The sequence below is a fragment of the Callionymus lyra genome, chromosome 2 (genome assembly GCF_982586985.1).
Source record: "Callionymus lyra chromosome 2, fCalLyr1.hap1.1, whole genome shotgun sequence".
Taxonomy (NCBI): Eukaryota; Metazoa; Chordata; class Actinopteri; order Syngnathiformes; family Callionymidae; genus Callionymus; species Callionymus lyra.
The window spans coordinates 14280163-14299197 of NC_141819.1; the positions used below are offsets into that span (position 1 = coordinate 14280163).

Below are 19035 nucleotides of genomic sequence, written 5' to 3' on the forward strand. Positions count from 1 at the left end.
TGCGTGTTGCGTGTTGCGTTGTTAGCGTGGCATCTTACTATGTTGGCGTGGATGGTACCCAGGCTGTTGCTATGAGGCACGCGTTGGGCGGAGCCACTGCGGCTCAGCGAATGAGAGCGCAGCGTGGCGGAGCTGGGTCGAATCAGAGGGGTGGCGACGGGGACCATGGGGGCGGGCCTGATCGACAGCGGCCGCACCTCGTTGGACGACGACAGGGAGGAAATGGAGCGAGGACAGGAAATGGAGCGCCGTATCGGACCGGAAAGCGTCGGGGACGCCGAAGGGGTCGGGGTATTTTTCATTGACTTCATTCGAGGTTTCCAGTGAATGCGACCTGTCGGTAAAAAGACGACAAATAGTGAGTGAGGTTCAGGTACACAACAGAGTGTCAATTGTATTTTCTTGGAAGAGCCTTTTCTCTGCGCGAGTCAGTCGTACTCTCTCCTTTCTGCCTGCAGACATTGACACTTGTTTTGGGGAATAAATGATGGCAGCATTACAAGTTCCAACTGCCAAACCCTTGCAAACTACTGAGACCGACTGTGGCTTGTTTTGTCGGAACAAAAAGTAAATAAATAAAAGAGTAGTTCCGGTGCTTTTTTCCCCCTCACAAAACAAAAATTATATGCACATAAAGACCCACACAGATGTTGCGCACCATAACTCCGCATGCTTGTCAAGCAGTTAGCACATAAGTGCGATCTCTAAGAGTGCAGCCTGCATGTGAGTCGAATGTGGAGTTGTGTCATTATACCGTCACACTTGCATGTCGTTTGAGAATGCAGCTGTCCTAACATTTTGGGCATTGCCCGGATAACCACATTAAGGGCCTTGGTTCTTGCAGCCATTTGACGACTCGGTGTGGAATGGTGCTTGGCAGTGCTGTTGGCTCAAAATAGACAAATACACCCACTGAAAGAAACTTTTGATAGCCTCGTCCGTTTTATATGGGTGTAATCTGTCCAGTACAAGCCAGGCAAAAAGCTGCGGTGAAAGTTTTGCCTTTTGCATGTTGTAAGGCAGAAAATAAAACAGGAGTTCTGCCAATTTTGAAGTTGAGACTGAGAGTCGTCACTCTTAATAAAACATGAATATGTCAGTGCTAAACTCAAGGTTTTTTCAAGGTAGACAACAGAAGGTCTTGTTTTTTTATTCCATTTTATTCTCAATCCAATTTATTCTTAAGCTCTCCAGGACGCTTTTATATCCCCAAGTGCTTTTTAATGTTCGGTGTGTTTGCGCCGAGTTACCGAGTGGAGATGTTCCTTTTTTCGAAGGGAACTCTGCCACAAAAGAGCCACATCCCCCCCGAGTCACAGTTGATCAGACGTAATTACCCCGCTGAAGATTTAATTAAAATCAAAGATCTGGTAGCGTTTTGTCAAATTAGGTATGCAGAGAAAAAGTCGGAGAAAGATCAACAACAGCAATTGTTCCCCGTGACTGCTCACGCCCTTCAAAAGAAACGTGCGTGTCGGTGATGCATGAAGACGTTTCTATGGGAGTTAATGACGAGAGTAAATCTTGTAATAAATGTTTCACCTACAAGAAGGTGTTTCACACAGTTTGGTACCATAGATTTAGCTGCACATAACTTAGCAAACACTTTAAGATCATTATCACAGATGAAGAACTCCTTATTTTAATGATGAATTAATATATATTATACTTGTTGGTGGTTTCTTTTGAATCTAAAGAAAGAAAGATTGTTTTACTTAAAGAAAGAAATATTGAATATTCTACCTGAACGCTCGTCCATGTTCTTTTCCTTGCTCCCGAGGTCATACGAAACTTTCTTCTCTCGTTTCTCAATGCCAATGCACTCTATCTCGGCTTGCCTCCTCTCCTTCTCCTCATCCTCGTCTGAAGAGGTGCAGGAGTTCTCCGCACTGCTGCCGCTGGTGAAGTCGGTGGAGTAGTCGGCTCGTTGACGTCTCGGTGTTTGGCTGCACTCTGGCATGGATGTCAACGGCTGGAGGGACTAGCAAGCAAGATACAAATCTACTTTAAAATTCACAAACAGAAAAACATGCATATGTCAACTTTAGATCATTAGATGCTGATCTCCTCAAATGCCGGTATGGAGCTTTACATCTGGAGTTTTCCCTTCAATCATTGCTTTATAATGGTTTTGTGCCAACAAAGCAAAAACTTTTTGGGAGATTGTATCTTGTTTGTAGGTCAGATTTTTCCTTTTTTTTAACCTCGGAACCCACATCTATGCCTCAAATATATCAACTAGCATACTTCATAAGTACCGTATGTGGTTTTCTCAAAGAGTAAAATGTCGATGCAAAACTAAGCAGCTGAAAGAAATATTCAGATCAACTAATCTCACGACGTTATGAGATGTGAGTCAATTTAAATTGTTGCGGAAATGCCCGTAATAATGAAAACGTGTCGGACGTCGGAGATGTTCTTGATTGCTAGTGGGAAGAAGGGACCAGACAGGCAAATCCCTTTTGGACGCTGCGATAAATTAAAAATAATGACCTGCTCTGGATAAAACAGCAAACGCTGGTTAGAGAGGGTCATAAGAAAGACGGTGGACAAGTTTAATTCTGCCATATTTTTGGACTGAATTGAAGGGGTCAGAGGAGCGTGTATACTCAAAGCTAATGATCCGTGATGTTTTCCACCCTCACCATCTTTGACAATTTAACCATTTTCTTCATGAGGTCATCGCAGATACAACATGTCAACATGTGGACCCCTATACCCTTAATAATACGTCTCATTCTCGAGGGATAGGTTTCCTCATTAAGGTCGAGGAAATACAACAAATAAAACTGTCTTCCATCTGTATCTGATTTGCTTCTTCTACTTAGCGACCAGACGGTTTCCGTGGTTCCAACTGGTGACACGAGAACGTCTGTGATCATCTATACACTGATTGTCAAGGACTGAACCAAAAAATCAGCACCTAACCATAAACATGTTTCTTTGTCTACGGCGTTCATTATAAGGGGTGTCTTCGTCTCGTCGCCCGTGTTGACAAACTGATATAACGAATGACGTCTTTCCATGTCTGCCGCGGAGTCAACTCCACGGTGTTGCCGGGCCAAGCTAATGGAGAGGAAGTGATCACAGTCAACAGTGCGTAGTCGTGTGTGTGGGTGAAGAGAGAGAGAAGGAAAAAAAGAAAAAGAAAGGGAGACAGAGGGAGATTAAATACACAGGCAGAGAATAAAGAGGGAGATGGGAACATCAGATTGATGGGATGAGAACTAAGGAGGACAAGGTGAATCTGAGTATTGAGACTGAGAGAGATGGAGAAGAGGTGCAGAACAGATAGAGTGCAACGGAAATGAGCAAAGAGAAAGGCCACCTAACATATGAAAGGAGAGACAGAAACAGATGGCGGCGAGACAAACGTCGGGAGGCAACATTAAGACGACGGCGTGCGGACGGAGAAATAAACTTTGGATATGAGTTAATACAGACGAAGCGGCGCTGAAGGCCCAAAGATAACAGATGCAAGGAGCAGATTCAGATTCTACCATCTTCTTAGATTAGAAGAGAGATGTTACATTGTGTTTTGTTGCAAATTTGAGGATTTAAACTATTAACTATTACAGACCATAATGCTGTTGAGGTCTGGTTAAGTGTCTTAATAATAATTAATTCAGAATATGCATTAAATGAGTTAAAATTGCGTAGAAAACACTTCAAAATTGTGCCACAACTCATCTCCCCATAGCAGTGTCCTCTATTTGGGGGATTCACAACACGGTCATATATTAGGTAGACCTTTATTGATCCCTCAGGAGGTCTCCTTCAGGAAATTGTTTAAATTGTTTAATTATTATGTGTGTCACCTTTTAAGGCTTAATTATTCCTTAAAATAATGTCTCTTATTGTGGCTAATACCAAATATATCGCTATGCTTTAACAGTGAATTTTAAAAAAAAGAAAAAATCAGGGGAGCGCAAGTCTGATACTATAAACGCAACACAAGATTTAAAAAATAACTTAAAAATGACCAGTCTGGAGTCGAACCCATCAGCTTTGGGAGTCGTGTGCTCTAGCAACGGATATATCTATACCCATGACATCAAGGGGGTGAATTGCAATTCATAAATGAAAGAAGTTAAATCAATTGTTGGCCACGTATTAGTATTTTGTGGCCACAGATTCCCTCTTTTATGTCATGTCTGGGGCTAAGTAACTTTCTGCAAAGCTTTTTTTTTCTCTGAAATGTCAGAGGAATCATTACTTAAAACAAGTGCAGAAATAAATATGTGAGTCCTGATAATAATCATTATAGCAACAGTGGCTCACACAAGATACAGTAATGGAAAAAAAAAAAGTTTTGCACACAGACAGAGCTTGAAAGAACACTAAGCACTCATCAATTCAGTGCCAACTAAGAACTCAAGTCACCTTCTACATATGCAGATTAAAATTACGAGTTGGGTAACTGTAGACTTGTGAGTTTTGATCGAGGACCGTTCATACTGTGATACCAGCAGGATATCGAGGAGCATTTGCTCTTAACAACCATAACAGTCAAAGGGTGACTTGTTATAAGAAATGATAGAAAAAAAATTATATTAATTAAATAAAATATTTACTTACTAAGACAACAAATGAGGTATCGAGATGCTTTAAATGAAGAGTTTAAGATTATAGATTTGACTTAACCCACTATTTTAGGTCGAAATTATTGCTTTATTGAATTATATGTGGAGGGTTAAGAGTTACATTTAATGTTTTAAGGTAATAGTGACAAGTTATGTTATGGTTAACTCATCATCAGGATTTTGTATGTATAAAAAAACATTTTAAGTAAAAATTATTACCAAAGTTGTAACATTTATCTATGAGACTAAACCAATGTCTTTTTTAAGAAGGATTATTATAAATCTTAAAGCTAATTAAATTTTCTCTTAAAAATATGTTAGTATATATCAGATAGTATAAGGTTTAAGCCTGTCCACGAGAACAGAGAAATTCCTCATGCTATACATTTTGTGATGCGATGTTAAACGCTAATAGCGACGCACAGAAACCGGACACAACTGTTTGGGTTTAATAAACCATTTAACTAAGGGCTCCTTCCTTCCCTGTCAGGAGATTTTCTCAGTGATTCTAAAACCCCCGCGCTCCCCCCCTGGCACAAAAAAATCCAGTCTCTAAAAATCCTTTGCTCCGCGCCTCAATCTTCAGTTTCACACAAGCATCGGTTCACTTTCACCAGATGGCTTGTGAGCCGTACACCCCGAGGAGTGAATCTATCCGTCACAGCTCTTTCATTCTCCTGCTCCGAATGTCTTTCTCCACACTCTCGGCAACATCGTGACTGACGGGACACAAATTAATTTGGACAACAGTGATTGTGTCTGAACAAGTCCTTATTCCGGCGAAGGCCTCGCTAATGCAACACTGAACTGCCCTGTCGAGTCCCAAACACACAATTTGCGCGTTCCAGCCGATTTAGCCGTCAAGTGAGGGCTGAATGCAAATTTTAGAGGAAAAAAAAAAATGGACGGGTGAAGTAAAGTGATGGAGGGAGTCGTTGTGGGGATAGTGGGGTGTGTATAGGTGACAAGAGTGACAGAGAGAGGAGTGGGGAGATGGACAGAATGAAAGGTAGCATAGAGACAAAGAGGAAGAGGCTGACAGCTGTCCCCCAGGGGAGCTGGTTCTTTTTCTTTCCAACTCTTTTTGATTCTTTTCTTCCTCTCTAACTGCCTACTCGCATCTTTATATTTCCCAGCCATGTCCATGTGTCCTCTCTGGGCGTTAGCTCAAGGCACCTGTCTCCTTCTATCTCCTCGCTGACACTTTCTGGCACCATTTTCCCCCCTCGGTCTCTAGAGGCACGTGGACTCCGGCCCTCTTTCTCGATCGAGCCTCTCGCAGACGGCGCTTCATTTTCACCCACCTTTGGACAACGTTGGCGAGAAGTCTTGCCAGTCAGCTTTTCATCATCCAGCTCGCATTGTTCGAGAAGATCCAGGATGTCTTCTTCCTGCGTACAAAATATTTGCAGAATAATATCACCAGACACAAAATCTTGTTTTGTATAAAAATCTGCTTTTGGTTGTCCTCATTGAGTGACTTGCGTAGCATTTAAATAACGAGTATTTGTAAGTATCTGAGGTAAAATTTAAGTCTAGGAAGGAATAGTAATTGTCAATAATTGTTTTGTTAATAAAGCTATAAAATGAAGTGATTATCTCAAAATGATTTGTGTAGATATCGAAAAAATCATGATCTACAAACTATTGTATTTACATTTAAAGGTCAACAAACCAAATCATATAGATTATTTTATCCATTTCCTAAATAACATCTAACTAATATTGGTTTATTTATTTATTTTATTATATTTTCATTCCCTTAGACTACCTTAGAACGTTCAACCAAAAAAAACAAAAAAACATTAGTTTATCTAGATATAAGTAAAACAATATTTTGGAATTATTGGCTTTAATGTTTCACAAATGTGTGTTAATTACTTTTTAATTTCACCACAATAACATTGAACATACACAGAAGTTGACTTATCTTATAGGTTTATCATGAAATAATATATAATTATATAGAAAAAGTACTTGATTTTAAGGCTAAATTCAAAGCAAAAGGAGACACCATTGACAATTTCAGTACAAATAAAGCAAATTACATTTTTTTCATGACACAACCCTGAGCACACAAACACAAACCCCGCATTCCTGGAATATTCAACATAAACAACTTAGTTTTCATTTCCGTCTACACAATTCAAAGTTGGTGGAAACTGGATGATCAGAAACCTTAAATGTCGCATTTTAATTTAAAATATGTCTATAATATGAAAACCACGTGTGTAAAAAGCATGGTTACATATCCCACAAAGGTTTCGATTTATTTTGAATAGACACTTACAAAAGGACATTGTGTGCGCAGTTATTGTTGACAATGTGCATCTTTTATTGCTGTCGTCTCAAAGACATGTGTGAATGAAGGACGATATGCAGAGGAGGTACAGTATATTGCATCTCTTATAGCTTTCTATGAGTTCAGGAAAATATGTAGAAAGAAAATGATCTATGGGCTGAAATGTGTCGGAGAAATACAAACACAATTTCCATCAAGCTGCAGTGTAATAAAAAAAAAAGCAATATAACATAAGCAGTCAAGAGTCGCCCGGGGTTACTCTGTGTGAGTCAAAACTCTATTTATTTAATTAATAAGTTGGACGGTGAAACTTTTGTACGTGTTAATTTAAGTAAAATGAATCGTGAATAATCTAAATATAACAGTAACTGAAGCACAGTATGACATGACTTCTCCTGCATGATTTTGCCATCATCATACCCGTGTTTAGTACAAACACAAAACTTGAAAAATTAGGGCCCTTGTAGAGCCTGCATGACCACAGCTGGATGATCTACTCCAAACCATGGAGGGCTCTTGTTGCAGCTCTTTAATAATAGCTCAGAGGCAGAGCACTACAAGCATACGGACCCCGCATCTGCTCAACACTTCCATGAGGGTTCCAATCGTCAAAAGAGGGCCGGCATTTAAAGACATAAGCTTTTGTGGGAAAGATTGTCTAAAGTGCTTTGAAGCAATGCTTCAGGTTTTCAAGCACAACTTTCTATTCGACTACTAACCCGGAGGAAGCCAGTATACTCTGTGTTAGCAAATATCATTGGCAGAGGATTTTATATTTATATTTTGTATTATTTTATTTTTTTAAGAAAGTTTCGCATTTCTTCCAGTTTGTGACACAGACAGGGGGAAATACTAGAAAAAGAACTGTTCTTTTGTTAATGGTCAACTAGTTCTGATTAAGAAAATGCATCAGTGTGAATTTTAATAGATAGATAGATGTATAGATAGACTTTATTCATCCCTCTGGAGATCTTCTTTGGGAAATTGGTTTTCTAGTTCAAAGCAGACAATATAAGTCACAGAAAGTTTGATAGAAACAAGAACAAAGTGCAAACACAAGAACAAAGTGCAAATATAAAGAACAAAGATTGAAGGAAATAACGCAAAGAAAAGGAGACACAGATTAAAATTGAATAGAATACATAATGCCTTTTTCATTAGGTAGGTTAGGTAGAACTTTATTGAAACTTTTAACTGTGTTTTTCAACTAGAGATTTTGTAAAACACATTATATCAACTTCAAAAATATATAGTTTTAAAAATCATCAAGATCCTGTTAGTCAAATGAAAACACAAAAGAAATGAAGCGGCTAAATGTCGATGCTAATTCTTTTAAAAATATAATAATAATATTAAAATACAGAAAAGTTTTTCCATTTTTTTCCATTGAGAGGTTATACTTTTGACTGCATGAAGACATAGGAACTTTTATTTGGATTTCCGTGTGAAATAGCTCTTGATGTCTCCGTTCACATTTGGCCCCCACTCTTTTTTACGGCATCAAATGTGGCCCCGCTTCCAGAAAAAGACTGGATACCCAAGAGCTTTATCAAGAGTTTTTAGATACTCGTAAAAATATCATAAGCTAAATGTAATGTCTCTATTTAATTGTTGTTCAGTGTTTGTATTCAAACAGACTCTATAAATAATATCCTCGCAGATTTACTCATTTCTTTGCTTTTGTTTTTGCTTTAAAAATGCTTCCACGTCTGAATATCCACGAGTATTTTGTCGTGTGATTGTTGGAGTCGGAGTGAAGCTGTGCGTGCGCCGCTGACGTACATACCTTCATTCGTTTCAGGGGATTATTCATTTCCTTTTGAAGTGAGGCAGCCCGCCCGGCGAGGAAGGTCTGAAAGGCGGCTGAAAGCAGGTTTTCATACTTTTCCAACAGCATCTTGTCATCGGGAGGGTAAATGCGTCTGTTGGCCACGAACACACAAATCAAAGTAAGCCTGAGATGCCAAAAATGAGAGGAATGTAGCGAAAAAATCTGGTAATTCATACAAACAATTCAAACCTGAATTAACTAAATAGAAAGAATGCCAGATATCAGAGGACGGCAATACAGGTAGAGACATTTTTGTGTTGCCAAAATTCTAATGAGGAAGGCAAAATATGAATATAAAGTCTAGTAATGGGAAGAAGTTCTTTGGCACTTTTAAGAGACATCTATTCAGAGTTTGAGGCATTTCAATTTCCTGTTTTTATAACTTCACAAACATGGATCTGTTTTTTAGACACTAATGCAACTTAATTCAATTAATCAAAATCAACCATTAATGTATTTGCCTCTGAGAAATATTTCAGTTAAAGTACTAAGCAGACACAGTACATCAGGACGTTTTTAAACTTCAATATATAAAAGGTAATTAGACTAAATTCAACTGTCGTCTGTGTGACATTTCTTTAGCACACTTGAAATATTAGAATGAAAGTGGGAAACCAACATCCTGGAGTAAAAAAAAAAAAGAAAAAAAAAAGGTCAATTACCAAACTTTCCACACAAAAGTTCTTCACAGAGAACTCATTTGCATGCTAAGTACCCTTTAAAAGGGATCCTCCAGACAGACCTTCAACTGTCTAATTGACTATTTGACTATTGAAGAAGAATCAGGAGTTGACAGCACTTCACAAAAGAAGAATCATCCACTAACCCAGTCATTCAAAGGTGTGTATGCAGATGTGCATTTCTGTTTTTTAATAAAGGCACTTTTTTATTAAAAAATAGTCTCAGGTTTATCATAAACAAATGATATCTTTGGGGACTAAAGCAAATATCCAACAATACCACGATGACAAATGTTCTCTGAAATGTATATTTACACCTTTTTTATCTCTATATAAAAACACTTGAATAAATTCCGACTTTCTCACTTGCTCTGACAACATCAACCATTTGATGGAGCAGCTGCTGAGAATTACATAGTAATAAGTTCATCATTTAATATATAATTATTAATGCCCTCTGGTTATCACTTGACATGGATTTTATCAAGACTTATTAAATATGAATTAAATAATATTTATTAAAAAAAAAAACTTGGTTCCCCTCACCCCTTGGTTCAAATAGTACCGATCTGTGAGGCATTTGTTTCCGGGAAAGAAAGAATAATAATTTGTGTTATTGATTATTATCATAAAAACAAAAAGATGATATTTTCTCTGGAGTAAAATGAGCCTGTGGCTCTTGACACGTCAAGATGCTCGTTTAAGTCTTTAAGTTTGTTTAAAAATTCAACCTGTAAACTAGTGAAAATTATTTAAAAGACAAACTCTTATTCAGATAAAAACAGTAAAAAATAAATCAATGTCGGTCCGTGAATATATAATGCCAAGATAGTACCAGTCTGTGGCGTAAAAAAGGTTGGGGACCCCCAAACTAAAAAGGTATCCATTGAGTTTTGAGCCGAAAAGTAAAAAAAAAAGAGGGGATAGGTTCACTGACAACTAACGGTAAGTATAAAAAAATAATCCTTTAGATAAACCAAGCACATCAGGTATGACTGTAAAAGAATAGCTGAGACTGGTGCTGTGTCTCAAATCACGCACTTCTCTAAGTGCACTGCTTTACAGTACACTTTAAGACTCGACAGCTTCTTCTTCTACTACTTTTTAACCGGCCGTTGGTATACAATCGCCGATACTTGACAGCGATTTTCACCAATTAAAACAAGTTATTAAATTGTGTTTCACTGTGCTATTGTTGTTGTTGTGTTGTTTTGTGGTAAAAATGTCATGATTGTAATAGAAACTGTCATATTTGGTGAAGGTGTTTCCTTACCTGTAGTTACCCAAGTGTTCTCGTTCATGCTCTTCTCTGCTGATCTGCTTTCGCACCTGAGCCAGTCGCTCTTTCTACAAACAGAAGAGAAAACAATGGTTTTATTTAACCAGAATCAGAAAGTTTTATTGCCAGTGTTGTTAAAACAACATTGGAATTGTTATGGTGGCAGAAGAGAATAAAAGAATGAAATATAAAACACAAAATAAGCAATAGAAAAACTGAATCTAGCACTTGAGGTGATTTATTCACTGGAATTTTTGACATAATCCATGCGTTTGTGTCTTCTCGTTTAGACTATTGTAACAGTTTATTTTGGTGTCTTAACAAGTAGGAGCTGTCTCACTTGCAGTTAATACCAATCTCTTCAGGGAGAATTCTGAGCCGCTCTAGTAGAAGAACTCACATTTCTCCGATCCTTAAAACTCAAGACATTCTTATTTGTGCAGGCTTTTCCCTGACTTACTACGACTCCTTGTGTCTTGATCTTTTAAGTATATATTTTTAATGTGTATTGTTTGTGATTGTTAAAGTGCTTTGTGACCCTGGTCTAGAAAAGTGCTCTAGAAATAACCATTACTTACTTACTTACTTACTTACTTACTTACTTACTTAAAGGGACAACAATCCGAGTATTGATTGCCAGAGCTCTTATATTTATATGTGTTTATTTACACGTTCCTGTTATGTAAGTAGGTTTCTGGAATATGTACGAAACAATAATTAATCAAATAAATTGCTGTGAGGAGTTTAAACAAGTGCATTAAAAAACAGTATCTCTAACAATGGTTTAAAAATCTGGAGCAACTCAACTTTCAACTTTTATCACGACCCGTGCATAAGATCAAGTGATCCACAGCGGCGTCGCTGACGTCGCGTCACTGTAAGGTAAACAGCGTCGGTAACTGTCGGTGAATCCAGCTCTGATTTCTGCTGATTGCGACTGTGTCTGCTTTAAAGGTTAATTAACAAAGGGAGGAGACATCTGGGGGGAAATAATAAGCTGACTGATTGAAATGTTGCCGCATCATAATCTTTCTTTAATGAGCATCAACAGTAAGATGCGATTCCGAAAATCTAGGGGAAAGCAATAAGGTTAGGTAGTGACACTAATCCAAGATGACATAAATGCAATCACCAGAATGGAAAGTAAGACACAACCTTTGTTTCTGTTTTGCTGTTATTTTCCTGGTGACTTATACACACATTGAACAGGTATTTGCAAATATGTCGTATACATAATTGGAAGTCGCCTGGCCAACCCCTCGTGCATGCTGTCACACACATTTTAGCCCCAAAATAATTTTGACAGAATATAACTCAATTAATATTTGAAAAAATTAACCTAAAAAAGAATAGGGCTAAACTTGATTATAGTTATTTTATGGTTAATATTTAAATAAATCTGTAAAATAAATCATCTTTAAATTGACAATTAACATGCAAATATGCACAGCGTTTGTTCATTTTTGTTTTGCAATTAAACCTCTGGCCGCTAGATGGTAGCAGTCATTACGTCTCTGCAGCTTAACGACAATGAAATCATGGCGACATCCCAGTGATGACTGAGGACGAGAGGATACAGCGGACATATTTTGTTTTTCCAAAAAGAGAAAGCAGGTACGACTTTGTCAAGAGTCATGTGGTCTGTAAATTCTGCAACACCAGAGTCAAGTACTCGACAATACTACATATACAGCATGTCCTTGTTCCCACAGTATCACAATATATCAGACTATATCGTATCATTATGTATGTATTGTAAGTTAGTCAGTAAGTAAGTCATTTTTATTTGTATAGCGCTTTTCCAGACCAGGGTCACAAAGCGCTTAAACAATCAAAACAATACTCAATAAAGTATATACTTTAAAGGGCAAGATAAAAGTGATATTGTTTCAAGAGATTCTTTTCAATACACACTAAAAAAAGAATGGTACTGAGTGTGTTTCAATTGACAACATTTTACACAAAATAATACTGACAGAACATAACTTTAACAAAGTACATTTTTTTATTGTATTATTCAAAATGTAAGTTTTTGGAAACATTCTCTGTTCAGTGTTTAAGTTTCAAAAGTTCAGGTTTGGCACCAGCATGGAATGAAACCCGTAAAGATACCCGTCCCTGCTCACCAGTTCTTCTCTTCTTCTTTCAAGCGTGTGACGCTGCTTCTCCCAGTCCGAGGAACTGGCTAGAAGTTTCTTGGTGGAGCCGTGACCGTACAGTCGCCTCTGAGCTTCGGCCTTCTGCTGAGCCAGGTTACGTTTCTTATCACTCGCTCTGGAAAAGACAAACAGACGGTAGGATACTTTAGAGACAGGTTGGGATTTCAATGAATCAGTCATTTCTGTACATGTTACAAAAATGTTTAAGAAAACGAAAAAATCTAAAGATAAATGCAAAAAATGTACTTTTTTTAAAACGTTAGTTTTAAACACACTGCCTGTACAAGCAGATCTCAGATCAAATGAATTCATTTTGTTTGGTTCACGTTGTTCTTCCCAGGAGCTTCTGTACTTGTCTGTTCATTCAGAAGTTGATCAAAACAAGGAGAATTACAAAGAGTTTTAAAAGAAACTTTTGTATTTAGATTGGTTTGATCCTTCAAATATCAATGATCATCGAGGATCACGAAAGAAAGAATCATCAAGTGCTGATAAACCAGAGTCGCAAACAAATATATTATTCAACATCTTTAAACCAGAAGGGAAATTATAAGAATATTTAATGACAGTTTTTCTACAAAAAGATCAGTTTAAATCATTATTTTCTTAAGAAACAAAATGTTTTTTCAGGCAAAATGTTCAGCTTCCTCTTTTCGTTTAGACATAAATTATATTCATATTATTGATATTAGAGAGTTTCTTCTGTCTCGACCTAACCGAGAACTTTATCAAAATACATGGTAATACCTAGGTAGTACATTCTTTAGAATAAATTATCTCATGTCAACGATATAAGAATATAAATATTGACTAATCAATAACAAACAAAAAATATTCAAACTCATTTTCAATGTTAATTCCTATAAATTATGTCTGTTATTAAGTCTAATGCAAACAAACAAATGCCTCAACATTAAATAAATTGAAGGCCAGAGAACGGACGTCTGCTATTGTAGCCACAACACAATAACATCTCTAGAATACTCATGTAAAGATTACTTAAAGTCAAGGATCGAAATCGAGACTAAGAATCCAGAGTCATGTACTCTAATAACGCTATTTTTATTAAATGTTACTTGTTCATTTAAAGTATTTCGTGGCCACATACTAGTATTAGAAATTCCTTTTTTTAACCATGTCATTTCTGGGTAGTTACCCTTAAGTTGTTCTCGTGTTGTCTTGACCTTTTAATCACCTATTTTATTGGGTATTGTTTTGATTGTTTAAGCGCTTTGTGACCCTGGTCTAGAAAAGTGCTCAACAAATATTACTTACTTACTTATTTTCTCACTTACATCCGAAAAAAAAATGTGTACCTCTTATGATTATGTGAAACTGTGTATGTCTAACACAGACAAATAAAACTTATATTATAATATTATATTAATTCTTTTAATTTTTTTCATAAAGTTTGACACATGCAGGATGAAGCACTCGGGGCTGATTATGTTGGATGTTTAAAAAAGAGTTTGGATAACGAATAAATACAATCTCCAGCAGAAAAAAAAGAACAAAAATAGACGTTTTTATTCTAAACAACTGCTCCGCTGCTGCCCAGACAAAGCACAATTCTTTTAAGTCCATCGCTGGCCCTTTAAATTAGATATTGAGTGCTGTTGTGGGCTGAGGTTTATCAATGTCCATGCTTGGCTGCTCCTGAATTGATCCCAGATTGATACAGTTGCTGTTGGAGCCGAGTCAGAGCATGACCCTTCCTCTGTGCACCATCAACCCCAGACCCCCCACACCCCCCCCCTCAACCCTGCTTCTATAGGAAAGTCAAAGTCATTACTATATAAGGAAAAAATGAGCGAGGCAGAACAAAGCTGCCTTTCAGTCCGGCGGGAACATAAGTCGCTTGTCCACTGGAAAGAGATCCGCACTGCTTCTTCAGACATTCCTAATGTATTTGTCTGAAAATAATGAAGTCCACTCTTTAAATCAGTACACAACTAACCCGGGCGTGCAAATCATTTGGCTCAGTGATGTATTTGTAAGCTCTCGCTTAACCTGGTTAACGGAGGGGGGGGGGGATCGTTTCCAGGTATATGGAAAGTTGGCGCTAACACAACGGCAGAGATCTGCTGCGCCTCGTATAATTGATCCATTGTGTGGCTCTGTGAGTCTGATCTCTGCGACTGTGTGACCCGAGACTATATTTAGAGACACGGGTCGGACATGGAGAGAATGAAGACGGGAAAAAAAAAAAGAGAGCAAAGATCCAAAGGTCTTGTGCACAATGATCAATCAGCGTAAAGCCGAGCGACAACACAGGGCCACGCCAAGATAATACACAAGTCAAGTCCCCGCAAAACAAACGAATGAGCAGATGGAACAAAGAAACGTATTTGCATCGACTTCACCTTCGTTTGTGTTTGTGTCGACTTCTTTATGGAAGGAACCATAGTCAAGGAAGTGAGTAAGAAAAACGATCATTTTAAAATGATAATGATACAAACACCCGTTTGGATCCATTTTAACAAGAAGAAAACGGCAGAAATGTCAGCAAAAGACTTCTACAGTTCTACAGTACATTTTCATTAAAAAGTCTCAATAAAAGATCTTTTATCTATTATAATAAAGTCTACAGTTGAAATGGCATCAAAATATGACACAAATGAGATATAATCATATTAAATAATTCATATTGTGAACATTTAGTTATATTCAGTATAATAATAGTAGCAAAGATGGAACAAATTTCTATATTTTACCTTTTATTCTACTTATAAAAATGCACACCAGACACAAGCTCAATTAATCACAACAAATATTTTAAAAGGATAAATAGCAATGATAGGCAATGGGTTTGTTAACCCGTTTAGAGATATTTGTATTTATTTTATAGTGTACTAAATTTATAATTAAAGAACATTTTTAGAAATATAATATTTTATAAATATACATAATATTATATGTATGTATATTACAATTGAAAAAGAAAATTGAGAATTTTGTACAACTACAAGAGATGAGGTGCGGCAACTACAATTGCGGCAGCTGGAGGCCTCTGTAATTTTTATTTTTATTATTTTAATATTTATATAGATAGATGAAACTTTATTGATCACTCTTACAGTTTTTTCAAGCGCACATATCCATAAATCGTCTTTTATTATTTGTCAAATATTTTTGTGAAATAATTCTGTTTTAATTTATTAGGATAATTTAAGTGTAAAGAGGAATTAATAAGTATGTAATGTAGTTTTTTCATTTATATTTTTGGATTTTTTTCTCTCTCAAGCAATTTTTAAAATATAAAAAATTGTGTTTTTAAAACCATTTTTTTCCCCCTTCTTTTACTTTTAGTGCGCCTCAGGGTAGCCGTGTCTGCAGGTTGAATGTGGTATGAATAATGTCCAAAAGTCCAATTATACAAATGTAAGCATAAGTATTTAAAAATATAAGATGTTATTATTATTACTATTATTTTGTAAAATGTGATTTGTTGGGTTATTTCAAAAAAGGCAGCAAAGGGTAGTTTAAGTGCTTTTTATTAATAATCACTGCAACTCAAATGAGTCTTATTATGATAATTATTATTGTTGTGAAAAAAACATACTTTAGATAGTTGCAGTGGTGACCATTTAGCATTTTCATTATACTATAGTATTGACTTATACTAGACTATATATATAGCGCTTTGTGACCCTGGTCTAGAAAGGCGCTATATAAATAGAGATTATTATTATTATTATTATTATTATTATTATTATTATTATATATATATATATATATATATATATATATATACAGTATATAGTAAAGAATATTGTGAATTTTCTATTTTAACGTCTGAAGTCTGTTAGAGTGCATTTTATGTTGAATAATGTAAAAACAAAACGATTCTAAATTTTGAATCTTGGAATATTAATGCAACGTCTTGAGAGTAACCCCATTTTCCAAAAAAAAAAGAAAATTCTGCTGCAAACTATTGTTGTATCATTGCCTTGAGGATTTGAGTGAAACTTTACAAAAGTATCTCTAGAGAACAGTACCTGATATTGAGGAGCTTGAGAGCATTTAGCAGAGCCCCTTTCTTCACGTCGTAGTCAATCTTCTGATCTGTGCCAAAGCTTGGAGCTCGGTTTATCTGCCAGAAAAATATTTAAAGGTTATTCGAATCAATAAACAATTGTTTATATGTGATGCCTCAGACCGTGGATTCATGCTATTTTTTTTTCTTTTAAAGCATGTGACACAGACAAGGACGCAAGTCGCGACTTTTCCTCCATTGAAGGACCCATTAGAACCTTTAGACCTACTTGTGGCATAAATCCGACCCAGCTCGGTTGTGTGAATGCTCCCGAAGAAAGGGCTATGTGTAGACCGGCATGACCCCGGTGGCCCTCGGAACACAAAAAGAACCATAGAGAGTTCCGTAACCCAAGAGCCCGGGCCGGGCACTGTCACAGCCGTATCACCACCTCCACCGCTAATCTCTCTCGGAGCATCTGTGGATCTAACGGCGCGGATCAGTTACTCACCGGCGTGATCAACAGAGTACAGATGGAAGTAGGTATCTCAAACAAAATAAGGAAACTTGTGATTTAAGGTACAAAGGAGGGAATCTCCCAGAGAGACCTCGACGGAGGCTTACTTTTACTAAAAGAGCTTTTTTTTTTTCAAGATGTTCAAATATCAGATATTACACCTGACACAACAAATCAATGTAGCTTTCTTTTTTTTTTAAACCCTTTGTTAGGTTCCCCAGGTCCCTCCATCAGGCTAGAGAGAGGGGGATTGTGGGAGACAACAAAAGGAGTGAAGCAAATGGAAGAAAAACCTACAGTGAGGGTGAATGAAACTGGCAACAAAGGTGTCTACAGTACGAGGAACCCTGAATGTGTCCGGATGACCAGTGTCTTCAATTGTAACTGTTGGGCGTAAAAGAAAATAATATCAGAATTGGAACTGAATGAACTCCAAATATAAAACGATACCTTTATCTTAAACACCTAAAAACCCAATACAAAATACAAAAACAATGATACGAAAAAAGCGTATTTTAGAACGGAAAAGTAACAATTCCAATTTTCCGAAAGTGGGTCACGAAATGTTTTACTACGTCCGTTGATTGACATGTGAGGGGGTTGGAGCTTTGATAAACTCAGACTAACACACCCAAGACTTTGTCTCCCATTGGTTACCACCGGAAAATGAGAGCGCCTCACCAGCCAATCAGGATCCACGCCCAGGTTTTTTTTTTTGCATTCACACGCATTTACTACGCCGTTCCTCCGGTCATGGACTGTCTGGCAAATTAAATAGTAAAGACGTTTGTGAAATAGCAATTCCCAAAATATAATGTTTCATAAATGTTTTACTGATTGTCTTCTTGGATTTCTTCTTAGATAATACATTTAATATGCTACTAGTACTCAATAGAGAAATATAACCTACTTATTTTGACATGTTTTTTGATTTTTTTCTGGCCGTATCTTCATTGCCTCATACAGTATTTATTTGGTGATCATCGTAGTACAGTGAGGTCGTAGAGACGAGGTAGAATTTGCCTCCACTTGGATACAAGGGCAGAACTCAAGGCGCCTTCGGTAGCCAATCAGAGGCCAACAACACGTTCCAATTCAAATGCATTAACTAGATGTTCAAGGGTTAGAGTCGCTTGTGAGAAAACGCTGAAAATTATCATTAAAAGTTAAAGATAATAATGTAAATAAGATAAACACTATATTTATTATTGTTATTATTACACTATTACATTTTGAATTCCCCGTATTTTAAAGAAGTTTTACATTTTGAGCACTTACTCAACAGGGTTTATGTACATTGACTTTCTTACTATTAAAGTAGTGAAATAGAGTTTTTTTGGTTCATCAAATTATCTCTGTTACATTCTTATAATATTGAGATTGCTTGTTTTTGCCGAGCTCCATTAAATCTATTTATTTTAATTCTAATTGCCTTCTACTTCGGGGCCAAAACGTTGTTACCACTTGGAAACAGAAGAAAAAGTGGCGCCCAATCAAATATCGAGAAGTTTTTCGCGAAGCAACTTGCAGCCAATCGGAAGTTCAGGATTAATGCACAAGCCTTGCTGCGTCCACCAATCAATTTACTTGGGATTACGGAGCAAAACCAGCCAATAGGAAAACAGCTAGATCGGCGATTTCAGGCAAATTGGAACCACAAAGGTTTTATGCCTGGGAAAGAGCAACAAAAGCCGAAAGCTGCTTTTTT

At 36.9% G+C, this 19035-nt stretch overlaps 1 protein-coding gene across 2 annotated transcripts in view; it reads right to left on the reverse strand.

Moving 5' to 3' along the window:
* ttll7 (tubulin tyrosine ligase-like family, member 7) overlaps positions 1 to 19035 on the reverse strand; it is an 80698-nt gene that overhangs the window by 24403 nt on the left and 37260 nt on the right. For both annotated transcript variants that reach the window (XM_087783601.1, XM_087783603.1), the window contains exons 10-16: positions 16833 to 16927; positions 12802 to 12949; positions 10670 to 10743; positions 8672 to 8807; positions 5888 to 5974; positions 1744 to 1981; positions 39 to 334 (exon numbers count right to left, since the gene is read on the reverse strand). In XM_087783601.1, coding sequence (XP_087639727.1) covers positions 39 to 334; positions 1744 to 1981; positions 5888 to 5974; positions 8672 to 8807; positions 10670 to 10743; positions 12802 to 12949; positions 16833 to 16927 — 1074 coding nt within the window. The remainder of the gene's footprint in view (positions 1 to 38; positions 335 to 1743; positions 1982 to 5887; positions 5975 to 8671; positions 8808 to 10669; positions 10744 to 12801; positions 12950 to 16832; positions 16928 to 19035) is intronic.